Here is a 16052-nt window from a genome sequence, read left to right as displayed (position 1 = left end):
CTTCAGCAGTCATTAAAATTTCTCACTGGCAAAAATGGCAGTGCAAACATTATTGTACCTTTAATACTGCATTGCTGATTTTTCTGTGGTAAGACAATTTCAGTCATCTTCTTAAGACCTCCGGACATTAGAAAACCTGCATTGTTGCCCCAAGATATGACGTACAGGTCAGGATCACAAGAATAAAAAAAACAGAAATGTGATCATTATCTCAGGAAAAAAACAGAGTTTTGAAAATTCTACTGTTGTATGTCCTCTCAGGGCTCTCAACAAGATGATTAAAAGCACTGCTTCATCCACAGGAGGCACCAAAATCAACAAGAGCTGGAAATTCCTCATAGGAGCTTTGAGATGTTTGGCAGCATGCTTCCATTTACAAAGAAGCAGTATGTTCCCCAGCTTTGGGATGTGTGAGACAAATGCAATACCTACTGTGTATTTTAGTACCTTAAATACAGACTTGAACATGATAATAATGACCTTATGAGATGGACTGCCCTTGGAAAAATCAAGAGGATGAAATCACTAAAAGTGATCTGTATGTTATTTTGTCCCCTGGCTCTCCAAGGAAAGCCCCCCCCCCCTTGTCCTACTAAATCCTGATTGGCAAGGGCACTTTTGCAGTAGCCTGAGCTCGTTTACAGTATAGCCATGGGCCAGTTTGGATTTATATCCTCGCCAGTAAACAACTTGAGACCCACTCTTCAAGGGAGAAAGTAGGCCACAGTGAAGCTAATGATATTTACACTATGAGAGGAAGATAAGTGGGGAGGGTTTGCACATTGGTACAGCCATCTGAAAATGGGTTTAGCCTTGTTATTTTAACAAGTTTTCAATTTAAATTGTGCTTTTTTTGGGGGGGGGGGTCTTCACATTGCAATCTGGTGACATGAAGGAGTCTGTGTTTGTCTTTATAACGGCACAAGCGTACTAAAATACCCAAAATAAGAGGAGTAATAAGCTTATCTACTCAAACAGCAGACTAGTCTATGTTTTAAATCAGTGCTACCAGAAAAAATGAACAATGAAGCTCTTGTGAGGAACTTTTAGTTTATTTTCTTTACCCCTGCTGACTAGGGTTTATCTCATCTCTAATTTTATATAGTGTATGTGTAAGCTATGTCGACCAAATGTCTCTGGCATTGTGAATATTTGATGAAAAAAATGTTTTAAACAACAAATGTCATTTCTTCTATTTGAAGTAAATCTTCTTACCTGACACCTAACTGGTGACAGTGGCTAGAGGCAAAAAAAATGAAAATGCTGTATAGAAATAGTCAACCATGCCACTGGTACTCTCCATTGTTTCTCTAGATCAGTGATATTCAACACATGGCCTTTTTGTGAAGACTTGTGGCTCTATTTAAGTCTTACATGGTAAAAAAATTCCCCAGAAAACCTTAAAAAGGTAAATTTTGACATCAGAAATGATCAGCTGCAAGTCACATGAATCAGTTTGTTTCCCATACTGTTACATTAGAACCCAAATTGTATCTGAGAGAGTGAATGGGTGTCTGACAGATTTGAAGAGCATTTCATGGTGAGTACCTGCTGGAGTTGACAAGTATCTAATGAGGTTAAGAAGTATCTCACGGAGTTGACGAGTACATCAAGAAGATGACAATATAACAGAGTTGACAAGTATCTAATGGATTTGACAAGTATATGTAGGAGTCAACAAGTATCTAATGGAGTTGACAAGTATAAGAAGGAGTTGACGAGTATCAGAAGGAGTTGACGAGTACCTGCAGGAGTTGACAAGTATCTAATGGAGTTGACAAGTATCTAATGAAGTTGACAAGTTCTAATGGAGTTTAGAAGTATCCCACAGAGTTCACGAGTATTATGAAGGGGTTGACGAGTATCCAACGGAGTTGACAAGTATCTAACGGATTTGGCAAGTATATGAAGGAGATGACAAGTTTCTAATGGAGTTGACAAGTATCTAAAAGAGTTGACAAGTATCTAACAGAGTTGACAAGTATCTAATGGAGTTGACAAACATCTAACAGCGTTGACAAGTATCTAATGGAGTTTACAAGTATCTAACAGAGTTGACAAGAATATGAAGGAGTTGACAAGTATCTAACGGAGTTGACAAGTATCTAATGAAGTTGACAAGTATATGAAGGAGTTGACAGGTATCTAACGGAATTGAGAGGTATATGAAGGAGTTAACAAGTATCTAATGGAGTTAACAAGTATCTCAGAGTTGACAAGTATCTAACTAAAGCGACAAGTATCTAACCGATTTGACAAGTATATGTAGGAGTTGACGAGTACCTGCTGGAGTTGACAAGTATCTAATGAGGTTAAGAAGTATCTCACGGAGTTGACGAGTACATCAAGAAGATGACAATATAACAGAGTTGACAAGTATCTAATGGATTTGACAAGTATATGTAGGAGTCAACAAGTATCTAATGGAGTTGACAAGTATAAGAAGGAGTTGACGAGTATCAGAAGGAGTTGACGAGTACCTGCAGGAGTTGACAAGTATCTAATGGAGTTGACAAGTATCTAATGAAGTTGACAAGTTCTAATGGAGTTTAGAAGTATCCCACAGAGTTCACGAGTATTATGAAGGGGTTGACGAGTATCCAACGGAGTTGACAAGTATCTAACGGATTTGGCAAGTATATGAAGGAGATGACAAGTTTCTAATGGAGTTGACAAGTATCTAATTGAGTTGAAAAGTATCTCACGGAGTTGACAAGTATATGAAGGAGTTGACGAGTACCTTATGGAGTTGACAAGTATCTAATGGAGTTGACAAGTATCTAATTGAGTTGAAAAGTATCAGACGGAGTTGACGAGTACCATATGGAGTTGACAAGTATCTAATGGAGTTGACAAGTATCTAATTGAGTTGAAAAGTATCAGACGGAGTTGACGAGTACCTTACGGAGTTGACAAGTATTTGAAGGAAATGACAAGTATCTAAAAGAGTTGACAAGTATTTGAAGGAGTTGATGAATATATGAAGGAGTTGATGAATATATGAAGGACTTGACGAGTATATGAGGAGTTGACAAATATCTGACAGAGTTGACATTTGGATTAAAAGTAAGTGGTTAATCTAACTCAAATTATTATCTTAAATATCTATAGATAAAGAAAAATGATGAAAATGAAAGGTGAAACCAAGCACTTTCCACGCTCAGATTAATATGTTTTTTAATTGAGCAATTATTTGGGTTTTTAACATTGTGAGCATTCGTTCTCATTCATACATAGTTATATATAAACGTACGTTAGGATTGTGGCTCTTTCAATGGTATTTTTTCAACAATTTACTTGACCAGGTTTAAGTAACACTATTCTAGATCCTATAGAACAGTGGTTCTCAACTGGTTGGGTCACGAGACCCACCATTAACTCCTCAAGGAGAATTGTGACCCAAATGTTGGAGATTTTTTTGGTCAATCAAATGTATTTAATTTAAAAATGATAGAGCTTTGGCCTAAGACAGTACAAAGGGTGTAACAAAACAACGAAACAGAGCAAAACATGCATGTTTTTTTTAGAGTCTCTTAGACAATTTGGCACAATTTTTTCCCAGGCACACATCCACAACCCACTTTTGGGTTCAGTCAGTTTTATGACCAGTCAAAGACTCCTCACAGAAGCTTTATACCAATATTTTAATCAAACATTTTCACTGTGATATTTCTCTCTCTCTTCTTTTCTAGAAAGAGCTGAGTCTTCCTCGTAGGGGTAATGTGTAAGTATTAACCTTCGTCTGTCTCCTTTTATCCACCTCTCTCAGCTTTAAACCAGCAGAGCCAGCTGCCTGTCAGTCGACAGCTTTACTGCGCTCACATGCTGTGCTTCTCACATATATACATTTACTTGACCCTCCCCTGAGAAGTCAAAAGGCTGCTTATGAGGATTGCTTGAAAGTCAGAGCAGTCTCACTGCTCAGACAGGTTTTATGTAAACTGTGGGAGGGTGAGCAGATATAGAGATACAGTGCAGAAAGATCTGATAACACTGAAGTAGTCCACATATGCATAGAATTGGCACAGTATACGGGTCATTTACCAATTGTGGAAATATATATGCTAATGTAGAAATAGCACTGGTTAGCCTATCTGTATTGTTTTTAACGTTTTGCCACAACAGTGTTAATAATCTGGTTACTATTAAAATATGCAAACTAAGCAAACAAGCCAAGCCAGCTCTTAGATGTCATTCTACTCAGTGGAATTTTCTTAATAAATCTATTTCCTGCATACAATGCAGATTAAATCAGCTGTTGTTTCATAAGTAGTTTTGAAGTGTGACACATGTAAACACCACAAAGGAAGGGGTTCATGTTTGACAGACTCTTAAATCAAACCAAGATCAGACTTTTTAACAGATCTATGACCTGTTCAGGGACTTTCCTGCTGTCTGTAGAGGAGAGAAAAATCCAGTCTAGTTTCAACATCTGTGAGTCAGAAGGAAGTCAGTATCACAGGGAATGATGAACAAAGTATAAACAGAATTGTTGTTGAGTTAAAGAGGGATACGTAAATGTTCAACTTAAAGTGCAAGGGTCATTGAAGGCCAGGTCTTAAGCAGCTGCACCCTTTATGTGTTTTCTTTTGCCTTTAAAGTCTTTAAATGGGTTTTCCATGACAATGCAAATACATTGTTGATTAAAGTTTTCTATGAGAGCAAATTAAAGGTAATTCAGCAGGGATATGAAGTGTGTTTTTGCATTCTTATAGTTATCTGAGTCAGATGCCAAGCTTTCTGTACAGGTAATTTTAAACAGATTTATAGGGCAGGATTATGAGAAATTAATAATCTTTATTTATAGAGCTTGTGAAGTGCTTTACAAGGACAGCAGTAAGAAAACAAAGTGAAAAACAGACAGATCATTGAATCATAAGCAATGTCAAGATTACAATTTCAAATATTAAAACTAAATTCAACTAAAGGAAATATAATTTTAAATTAAATTGCAAAATGACATAAGAATCATGTAACAATACAAAATAAAAATCAGATAAAACTAGGAAATGCCCTCTGAAAATAATTATATCTTAAGAAAAGGTTTAAAAGAGAATACTGACTCAGTTGTTTTGATTTCCTCGCATAGATCGTTCCACAGTTTTGGCACCCTCACTCCTTTTGTTTTCTGTCTGACATTGGGAATGACCAGAAGACCTTTGCTTGAGGATCTCAATGTACATGTTGGCTCATATTATACTAAAAGGTCAGAGATGTAGCTAGGAGCAGGGCCATTAAGAGCTTTAAAGGTAATCAGTAAAGTCTTAAAATAAATTCTAAAACATAACAGAGCCATTGTAGAGATGCTCAAACAGGAGTGATGTGTCGCACTTTGTAGTTGTAAACCAGCTGAGTCCTGTACTGTCTGTTTATCAATTGATTTCTGGCTCAGGCATGCTACATTAATCAAGGTGTGATGAGATAAAGCATGTAAGATTATCTCTGTGTCATTAAAAGTTCAAACAGATTCAATTTTAGAAAAAACAAGACTGCATGTGCTTTGCTGTGTGCTGCTCAAAATTTAAGTTGCGATAAAACCAATTTTATCAACTGGCTTGACATGGTCCGATAAGGAACCAATTGATTGCAATATTTCTTTGGTTATGTGCTGCGCTCCAATTAAAATCCCTCCAGTCTTGTTATGATTCAACTGTAAAAATTTCTGAGCCATTTAGCCCTGAATCTGAGACAGATATTCACAGAACTCAACATGCCAGAATCTGTGGATTTGATGGGCAGATACAACTGATTATCATCAGCATAAAATAGTACAAAACATTGTTTATTAATGATGTAATCTAAGGGGAGTATATATAAAGAAAATGAAACTGGTCCCAATATGGATCCCTGAGGCACACCATACTTTACATCAGAAAATACAGAGACAAAGTTGATAACAGCCCCACAGAACTTTCTATTTGACAGGTAGGATTTGAACCAATCTAAAGCCAGTCCCTCAGTCTATCCAACAAAACATAACGAATGACTGCATCGAAGGCAGCACTCAGATCCAGAAATACCAGGACAGAGCACACACTTGGTCAGCAGCCATTAAAAATGTTTTTCCTTTAGTAAGGCAGTCTCAGTGCTGTGAAACTTACTGAAGCCTGACTAAAATTTTTCATAAATGTTATTAGTCTCCAACATAGTGAGCAGTTGTTTTGAACCAATGTTTTAAAAATGTTTCTAAATAGGCAAGGATGGATCAAGTTTTTATTTCAAATTATTAATTCATAAAAGGCTGAAAGTTGTAGTAGGCTATTTCTGTTTTAAGTAGTGAGGTTTTAAAACAGGAATGTGAAGAATTAACATTTTAACCCACGTGCAAAAGTCTCCCTAGCCTTAACTTTAGGTAAATCAGATCATAAAGAAACAACTAAAATGATTCTGGGGCTGCTGGGGGACTTAAGAGATTTCCTGTTTGGGCTGAATGTTAACCTCAGATTCTGTCGAAATGGTTACTACATGGTTCGTGTAAAATTGCTGGTCTGATCTTCATGTTTTAGGGACTCTGAGAAAGTCTTTTGGTTGTCCATTGCTACAAACAGGCTGGTCTATACAAGTGGAGGGAGAGCTTTGTCCATATACTTAGCATTATGTCAAACAGTTCTGTGTGGTTGTTTGTGGTCACTGATGCTGTTGTTGTTTATAGCTGGGATAGAACATTTGATTTTGGGACCTCCAAATTATTAGTCTGTGCAGATGATGTCATTTTGTTTGTTGAATCATTTTGTGACCAATAGCAGACTGTTTGCTGTCAGAATTAGGATCAACACATTGAAGTTGGGGAGCATAGTTCTTTGCCAGATTGGTAGATTGCTTGCTTAGAGTTAGAGAATTAGAGTTAGCTAGTGCCTCAAGTGTTCAGATATCTGAAGTTTGGTATCAGAAGTAATGTTGTTTGTTGTTTAAGAAAGTTGTAGAAAATTAACAGAGGAGCTTAATCAGTTTCCTTTGATTTGAAAGTATTCAGTGTAGGAGGTGTATCCATCTGACTTTGGTACATCCTCCACTGGAGGTTTTTAACAGACATAAAAAGGGATAACAAACAATTGCCAGATCTTGAACTTCAGATTTTGGCAAGCCCCAGAGTCAAAAGGAGAAGCTGAAAGAGGGGTTAACATGTTACCTCTTCAACCAGATTTCACATTACAGTATTGTCATTAAACGTGGCATGTTCTTAAATTATTTGAGCTCAATGAATTCTTTGAGCATGTAATGTGTAGTCCTTGAAAACCATGGAAATCACATGAGGATCTTAATATTACCTGATGACAAAATGTCACATTCAAGTGACTCGGAGGTTCCATAATTATAAATTAGAGTCTGGATATGACTCGTTATGTACAAAGACATAAGGCTATAGGTGTCTAATCTTGACAATTATTACCTCTCGTTTTATTTTTTAGTTTTTGTTGTTGTTTTTTTCGACGAGAGTTTCGTGTGCTTTACTAATTACAAAATTTCCGACAATCCTGGAAGGCATCATTAGTCCCTCCTCCCTCCGGCGCGAGCTGACGCGGCTGCGCGTTGCGGCGTTGCTGTTGCTGCTGGAAAGTTTGTATCACTCTTCATATTTTGGCGGAGCTATCGCTCGGAAATGTTACCTCCTGTGAAGGACAGACTGTTTGGTAAATTTGGCTGTTGACGTTAATCGACAGAAAGAGCAGAGTGGACATGGCTGTTGCAGTCTCTCATCACCGCCGAGCCGTTGTGCCGCGGGACTGGGGTCATTTAGTACCGGAGCTGAATGGAGTTTCAGCCGTTGGACATTGCGTTCTGGCCTAACCACCAGCAATAATACCAACTATATCCGAGGGACTGGGTAACATGAGGCTGTTCTCACTTTGAACAGAGGATAATTCTCACCTGCATTGCATTTTTCGGTCTCTACAATCACCATGTCGGACCAGAACTACTATTGGACAGTGTTGCCGAGCTACAAAACTAGTTTTGTGACTGGGGCCATGATGAAAAGATCAAAAAGGTAACGACGAAAACACCCTTGTCTGAATAGACCTCTCTGTACGTTGACAAAAACAAGACAATTTTGCCAAAACTGCCGCAAAGCGGAAACGTCTGTCGAGCCTGTAGTTGTCATCAGCTCCCCGCTGGGCTTTGCCATTCACTGTCTGACAAACAGCAATTTGTTGAACGTTTATGCTGAGCTGTTCGATTCACGGCACGTAAACGCGCCCCCCGCAGTGTCTGCTATCATTAACATCATACTACTCAGATTGATAATACCTCTGCCGTGTCTGTGATAGCCCACAGTACGATACAGTACGTGTCGGTTACATCCGCCCTAGTTTTTGTTTCCGACAGAGAAACGTGGCCATTGTAGAGGGTTGTGTATGTGGGCAGACTGCATTGTCTGCTACCAGCTGTCGCATACAACGACACAAAGTCCCCTTGCTGCTGATCGATACGCTGATCTGGTTAGCGAGGCAGTAGGGTTGTTGATGTGTCTTTATCTGTGAGGTTAATGTAATCTGCAACCACAAAGAAGAGCTGTGAAATGCTCTGCAAGGACTCTGAATAACAATCAGTGAGTTCATACAGATGTTATCCTTATTTATGCCCTTTGAGGTTTTTGCCTACTGTGAAAGTTGTCTTCTTGTTATGCTTGCACACTTTGCATCTGTTAAAGCTTCTGTTGAAGGCAAACTAAACAACCTATTGTGAATGAGTACAGTACCACTTTAATCTTTAATCATTTTGCCATCCAAACTATTAGCAGGCTTCTAAATACACATTTTAGGGCATAAAAAACCTACATTTTCCTTTAAGCTTGGAAAATGCATCAGCCCCACAGCGTGACTTTCAATCTGCTCTGTGAGTAAATGCAGTCCTTCACCATCAGCAGCAGACATGTGAAACATGCAGGCCTGCAGCTCAGTGGCCTACATTCATCATGCTACATGGCTGCCCGCCCTGCAAGGTCTCTTACAAACCACTATTGTTGGTCCCAAATATGAGTAGCCTTATCACTGCCAGTTGGTGATAAAGCTCTCTCGTGGTCATGGTGTGTATACAGTGATGCTTTCATGTCAGTTTTTATCCAGCCTCTGTAGTGTGAAAAACAAGAGTCTGTTTATTTATTTATTCCCTGATAAGAATAAAATAGTTCACACTCAGAATTTGTTTGGTGTGTCGGTGAAGCAAAAGTCACACATTTATTGGCTCTCATCCCTCCCTGTTGCTGTGCTCCCAGTGCCAGTTTGATGCTTTTTGGGTTGGGGGCCATATACTGTTTGAAATCTGCATCAGCACCGACCCAGAAATGTCAGGCTCTGTTACTGTCGTCTCAGCCCCTCAATTATTTTAGGCCATTGCTAAGGAGAAAGCGAGATGGCATCAAGCGTCACCATGATGAAACGGAGAGCATGATGGGATTACATCCAGCTTTGTGGGGGAACAGAAAAACAAACTAGAAAGGATCCCTAATCCTATTTCAAATGAAGACATTAGCACATATATAGACAGTGCACTAGGTCCCTTATATACATATAGAGGAAGTGAAGAAAGTAACATTTGAACTTTAAAGAAGGGGCATCATAATTACACCAGTGGCATCTGTGTGGGTGAGTTGTGCTCAGAGTAATTCCACTCAGTTGTATCTGCCAGCTTTGAAACCGGTCTGCCTGTCACCACTTTTATATGTGACTTTTCAAAGGACAGGGTTTCCTTCCAGAGATCCAAAGAAGTGACTCACTCATATAAAAAAATAACACCAAATTTGGACAAAGCTAATCCTGCAAAGAGGACGCTGAATGGAAGTAGTGCAACCAGGAAAAAAATCACTGATTTCCTCACCTGTAGATCAGTGTGTGGTTTAACGTCTGTGTCCATCCACAGTAATGAATCTTTAATGGTATGGACAGTATGTGATGTCCTGCAGCGTACAGTTATGTCACGGGAGTTGTTGGGTCTAAATATCTCCCTGCATAGTTGTATAACCGCCAGCTATAGATGTTTTTGTAGCATCAGGTGCTCCTAGTGGGTTTTCCAGATGTTTCCAATATTCTCACATAAAAATAGTTCCAGACACAGGAGACATCATCACAGAAACATCAGTGTAATACAGGCCTTGAGGGTATGAGAAAAAAATGCAATGGGTGATAACATTGTTTAGTGCTGCAAAAACAATATGAGGTGGATAAATTAATAACTCACATTTTAAAATCTTTTTCTCTGTTTGGCGCGTTTTACATGGTATCTGTGTTTCCCGCATGCTCCTCCTGAATTTAGAATAAATTCAGATTTTTTTGTCATCATCATTACCTTTAGTTTTATCTGATGTTGTAAAGGCAGGGGCATTACAATCAGGCCTCCATCAAAAGAAAACACACTAATGTTTCATCCTTGTATTATACAAGAAAGATCAACCAACTTTGTCAAAAAGAACAAGGAGATGTGATTGTTTGATGCCTTAAGCTTTACATTTAGTGCTCTGTGTCACAAGACTACCACTGGTTTTCATTAGATAGGTTCATTGTTTTTGCTCAGTGTAGAGCATTACACACATCATTGTGTTTTGTTGCTGTCATACTAAACACAATAATGGGTGACAAAAACTCAGACCAGAGAAAATTCGCAAGGCAGCATGATACACTGAGTACAAAATTTTTAGAGAAGATGATGTAGCATGCATTTACAGAATCTCACCATAATGAATAACAGACGGAGTAGTTGCTTAAAACCCAACTTCTCCCTCAGTTCCTTTGTAGGACCATCAGTATGTTGACTAAAAGACATATTTTCATCTAGCAAAAAGACAAAATATTTATTTATCTGAACACATTAAACCAGCTCATTGTTTAAGGTAAAAAACAGAGCACTATTGTGAACTTGTGACTTAGACCCAATATGGACCCTTGTGGGACACCATTTAAAACATTTAAAAAAACTAGCTAGGAGACCATCAACTTCAACACTTTACCTAGTACCAATTTCTTGCATGTATTTCCCCACTCTCTCATCCCTGTTTCTGACTCTATTCACCACATCCATCCCCACAAATAAAGACATAAAAAGTCAAAAAAATTTTAGGGATGTGCTATATTATTGACATGATATCAGTACTGGCAGATATTAAATCAAAAAGTTAAATATCGGTATCATTGGATATAAAATTTCTTAGATGTTGGCAAAATGTACAACCAGGTGAGCCACACAGTCAAAGGGGCCCGCCTTGAGCCCTGAGCATTTTGAAAGAAGCCCCAAATGTAAAACAACTACCACACTGTTTACTTCCACTCTCCTCTCGGTTAGTGTTTTTTACAGTAAATAAAGAATGTACATATATGTATCTGCTAAAATAAGTTCGGACATATCAGCATATCGGATACCGTAAAAATTCCAGTATTACGCATCTTTACAAATATTGAATATCCATAGAATTGAAGGTACTAAAGCTTTAAAAAATGGCATCTATTTCAGATGCTAAGGAGAGGAATAATACAAAAAGAATAGCTAGAAAACTCACATTCACTGCCTAAAATATACTTAAACATTTTCCCTATGGAAATGTTGCAAGAGTTTGCTTGGAAATTTGCTGATCAAAATCAATAACATACCTAATAATGTGTGTTTATTTTAGATGCCATGGTACACAACACTATCAGTATCAATTTATTTTTACTGGTATCATTTTAAAGTTTCAATATTTTGACAACATGAGTAGCTTCTTTGTTAATTTGTGTTTACAGACATACTTGCATGTAGCTATTCATCTATGTTTACATATAAACAAATTGAACAGTCATCAAACCAGTTATCAGTGTTGTCCTTATCAGCATCAGCCACCAGAGCTCAGAGGTTGGTCAGGTTTTGTTTTATGGCACTGATAATGACACACCGTCAACAACCTGTGCTGAATGATTGTGTTTGTAATTGTGTTGCATAAGCAAAATGTTTTCTCTTGTGTTTGTTTGCTTCCTCTCACAGTTCCCGTAACAACAAGAGAAGGAGTTTGGCGGTCGGGACCCCATCGCCCACACTCTCACGACCGCTTTCACCTCTCCCACTTGCCACAGGTGGTTTTCTTTGTGTTTTTTTTTTTTTTGTGTGTGTATGAACTGATCATTGAGTGATTTTGTTCCAAAGGCTAATCATACTTATATCGTAGATATGATCACATGGGGAACAAAGAGATGTTTTTGGTGCCTAAAGCCTTACATTTGGTGCTCTATGTCACAAGACTATCACTGATTTTCATTTTATAGGTTCCTTTTTTTGAACAGTCCATTAGACATGAAATAGTCAAACTCTTCATGAGGTTATTTTTTCTTAAACTTCCTCTAGGCAGCCTTTTCCTTGATCCAGCTGCCTTGGGTGTGATATTAAGAATCATTCATTCTCTGCCCCTGTTTTTAAAGTGACTCATGGCGTGGTAGTGCTTTGCCCTCAGGGCCTGGCATAAAAACCTTTCAGTGACCCTTTCAAGAAAATGTGATGTGATCAACAACAGTCTGCTCAAACAGAGGCCTAGTCAACCTTTGAGTTTTACTGGTATGAAAAGATTTGGTTGTTTCAGGTTGAAATGTAAAGCAAAAGTACGTTTCAGTGATTCATGCTGATTTACAAATTCAAACTCGTGTATAAAATGGAGGCAGCCAGAAGATTATTTAAAAGTTTACTAGTTACTGGTTACTGGTTTATTTCAGCTTATTTTTAGAGTAAATTTTTGTTTGACTTGTTTGTTTCTTCAGCTGGCAGCAGCCCGTCAGAAAGCCCCAGAAATGTCTCAGCCAGCACCTCTGCCAACTTCCAGTTTGCCCGCAGGTAAGAAGTTAAGGGTTCTTTAATAAAGATTTGGTAGTTTTCCAAGACATGATCATTCCTAAGACAGATTAACTTTTGAGTGGGTGTGCCTTTCTCCAACCAAAGCTGTCAAAAAATTCAAAACATAAGAAGATAAAAAAAAAAACAGTAAAGAAATGTAATGCAAAAGCCTAATGCAGTTTTTGCCGTTAATTAAAGTTTAAACAAAAAGCTCTGCAGATGAACCCAAAAAAACTTGGCTTTTAGAGAAGCCCAATGACTAATGAACATGCCTTAACTTGTTCCTCTTTCGGCCCTGGAGTGGGAATAAAGCAATGGAGAAGCAAGTCCAATCAGCTGAAAAGGCCCCAGGGCCATTCGCTGGACACTTGTCTTGGCATTTTTCAAGCCAGTAACGCTGGCAAGTCAGAGCACACACTCATTACTCAGGGCTGCCGTGATTATGGGGAGAAGAAATCACAAAGCATGCCCACTTATCACGCAATAGTAGCTGGAACTGGCATTCTTTGTCAGACACAGAAAATAGTTTTTTTTTTACAACTTGTCTGATTGAAGAATTTAGACTAAACAGGAAGATGAGAAATATGACGAATTTTCTGTCTCGCTGTGTGTACTTTACATGCGTGCACCTTGTTTCAAACATCATGTGCTCTGAATTAACATTTCATGTTGCAGTGCAGTATTGCATTTTGCACCATCAGCTCAAGGATGTAAAGGGGACGTCTCCTGATAGAATTGCCTTTCACCAGCCTGCATGACTCATCTAAATTTATTGAGACTTTTTAAGCAGCCTGGGTGGAGACTGATGCTGCGACTGCAGTTTTGAAAGCTCCACCGGGTTCATTTGTTATTCATACAAGCTGTACAAGCCTGCTGTTTGTGCAATTATTTTGTCATGTTAACACTGAAGATCAGACCCACAAACATTGGCATTTGCACAAAGAATAAATGAGTCTTTTTTAATGCAATGTGATAAGGATCCAATGTAAAGGGTGAGGCATAATCGTTTCGCTGCAGCTCCCTTTTCAGCATTAAAGAAGCTTTTTTTATCCTCCGGGTGTGAAGACTGCCAACACCCTGGCACACAATAGTCTTTTTCTCTAACAGCCCAGGCATTGATTCTAATGTTGTTTTAAAAGCTTGTTTTGAATCTTTGCTTATATCCCCCTAAGTCTTGCAACCTTGTACTGAAACTTAGTGTCAGTAAAAGGGTATTTAGCTAATGACTTGGATATTAAACACAAACCAGATGAGAACAACACATGGCTAAGTAACCTGACTAATCCAGAGCCACTCTCACATCAGAGCCATCCAATGTCATCGTGTCCCCCCCGGTTTAGCCACACGTCCCCAAGTGCTGGTTGGTGTAGGAAAACATTCGCCCATCCTTGTCAGCACAGATTGAATCAGGGAGGGAAAGTGGGCCACGTCCTCAGAGTGCCATATTGGATGGAAAAGTAGGGGAAGCAGTGAAGATAAAGTCTCTATCAGAAGGAGTGGAAAAATTCACGCTTTAAAGTTCATGTTTTCTGTTTGTAGTAGCAGTCAGGGTGGGTGTTTAACCATTTAAATGTAGGTGGTGTTTGTGGCTGTGTTTTGTTGGTGTTGGTGTATATATGTGAATATACTGAGTCATAAGCTGAGTGTCTGTAGATCTCAGTGCTGCAGTATGATAACAAACTTGGCAGGTGTTCAGCAGCAGAGGCAGCAGACTGCCACTGGCTGTGATGTGTGACAGACAAACAGAACTGTGACTCTGACAACCAGACTTAATCTGTCACTATCATTAAACAGTGTTTCTTCTGTCTTTTTACTCTGCCCGGCTCTTTCCCTCCATTCCCTCCATTCCTCTGTCTTCTTCTCCATCTTCTTCTTATTCCAATAGCAGTCAACTGGCCCGCACTGAAAGGTAAGAGAATCACAGTCTAGGGTGGTGATGTTTCTTGTCTTTATTAATAGAGTTTCAAAGAAAGATGTTAGGATAATATAGTTCACTTAGGTATTGGAATATAATGTTTAGATATGTCATATAACAGAATTTTATGATATGTAAAACCAAACTTGTTGACATGGTATCAACACAGCTTGAGATAGCATCCAGATTTTGCTAGTATTGTATTAAATTTCAGTACTTTGGTATTGTGACAACTCTAACAGGAACTTTGATACATAAAGAAAAATGTTTCAAATTATGTGATTGCCCAGCAAAAGCAACCTTTTTGTTTGCCTTGATTGAGTCCATCATGTTTATGTGATTTTAAAATGCACTCATTTTCCTTAACTGTGATTTAAGTGTATCACAATATATAGAATATTAAAGCCTGTCTATCATAGTAGTCCTGTATGAAGATAAGTATTGGATTGTGATATCACCATACACACATAAGAAAATCTAGTGCGATAATATTACATTGTTACATCAAGATAATCTTAATAGAAAATCCTCTATCATGATGCATATAGCATGGTTATATCATGACATATTAAAAAGTAAACACTTCTGTGTGATGATTGCATTATCACTGGATTCTTATCAATACTTAGCCCTAGTTTAAGCATTAGATATATTTGCTTTAAGTTGAAAAATATCATTTTTAAAGGGGAGAAAATGTGAGGTTTTAGAGATTAGAAAGAGTAAACATATTGTGAAGATTTATATACATTTGGAATCACTGATCAGTCTGTCGCGGTTTTGTTCCTGCAGAGCGGATGGGCGAAGGTGGTCTGTGGCGTCAGTTCCCTCATCTGGATACTGTACAAATGCCCCCAGTTCATCAGTATCTGTAAGCTTTCTCTGTGTTTCTCCCAATGTCTCTGTCTTTGTTTCCTCCTGGCCGTCTGTCTGTCTCTTTTCTTCATCAGTTATTCAACCACTCATCCAGACCACTGCCGTGGGACCATTTAGCTCCTTGTGTTACTTACGCTCAGTGTATCAATCGGTTTACGGGGCTGTGGTGTCTTGTAAAGTCATGGTGCTGACTGCCTGAACTGTAAATCCCATCAGATTACACACAGCGTGGGCAATAAATCAGCCTATAAATGGTTGTTGATTTACAGTGGAGTCTTCAGAGTGCATTTTTAAGAGTTCTGCAGCTGGACCATGTTTAAATGAGCTGTGAAAGTTTGACAACTTTTGACAAACAGTTCATATAAGGAAGACAGCAGACCTGTTGGGAATCAACTTATTGTAAACAATATTTAAATGATATTTTAACCAAACTCTATTGTTTGGAACAAAAGACAAAAACAAAATGAAAATCATCCCC

At 38.4% G+C, this 16052-nt stretch overlaps 1 protein-coding gene across 2 annotated transcripts in view; it reads left to right on the top strand.

The window, feature by feature from the left end:
- The window catches only part of mast3a (microtubule associated serine/threonine kinase 3a), a 52312-nt gene that overhangs the window by 11795 nt on the left and 24465 nt on the right, over positions 1–16052 (top strand). Inside the window, exons 4-8 of one of the 2 annotated variants that reach the window (XM_041804043.1) lie at positions 3693–3724; positions 11950–12038; positions 12714–12786; positions 14672–14695; positions 15491–15569. In XM_041804043.1, coding sequence (XP_041659977.1) covers positions 3693–3724; positions 11950–12038; positions 12714–12786; positions 14672–14695; positions 15491–15569 — 297 coding nt within the window. Of the gene's footprint in view, positions 1–3692; positions 3725–7535; positions 7988–11949; positions 12039–12713; positions 12787–14671; positions 14696–15490; positions 15570–16052 lie in introns of those variants that run through there. The other variant, XM_041804042.1, reaches the window with a different exon arrangement.

The sequence above is a fragment of the Cheilinus undulatus genome, linkage group 13 (genome assembly GCF_018320785.1).
Source record: "Cheilinus undulatus linkage group 13, ASM1832078v1, whole genome shotgun sequence".
NCBI classification, from domain to species: Eukaryota; Metazoa; Chordata; class Actinopteri; order Labriformes; family Labridae; genus Cheilinus; species Cheilinus undulatus.
The sequence above is the reverse complement of the archived record's forward strand: the minus strand, read 5'-3'. Positions and strand labels throughout refer to the sequence as shown.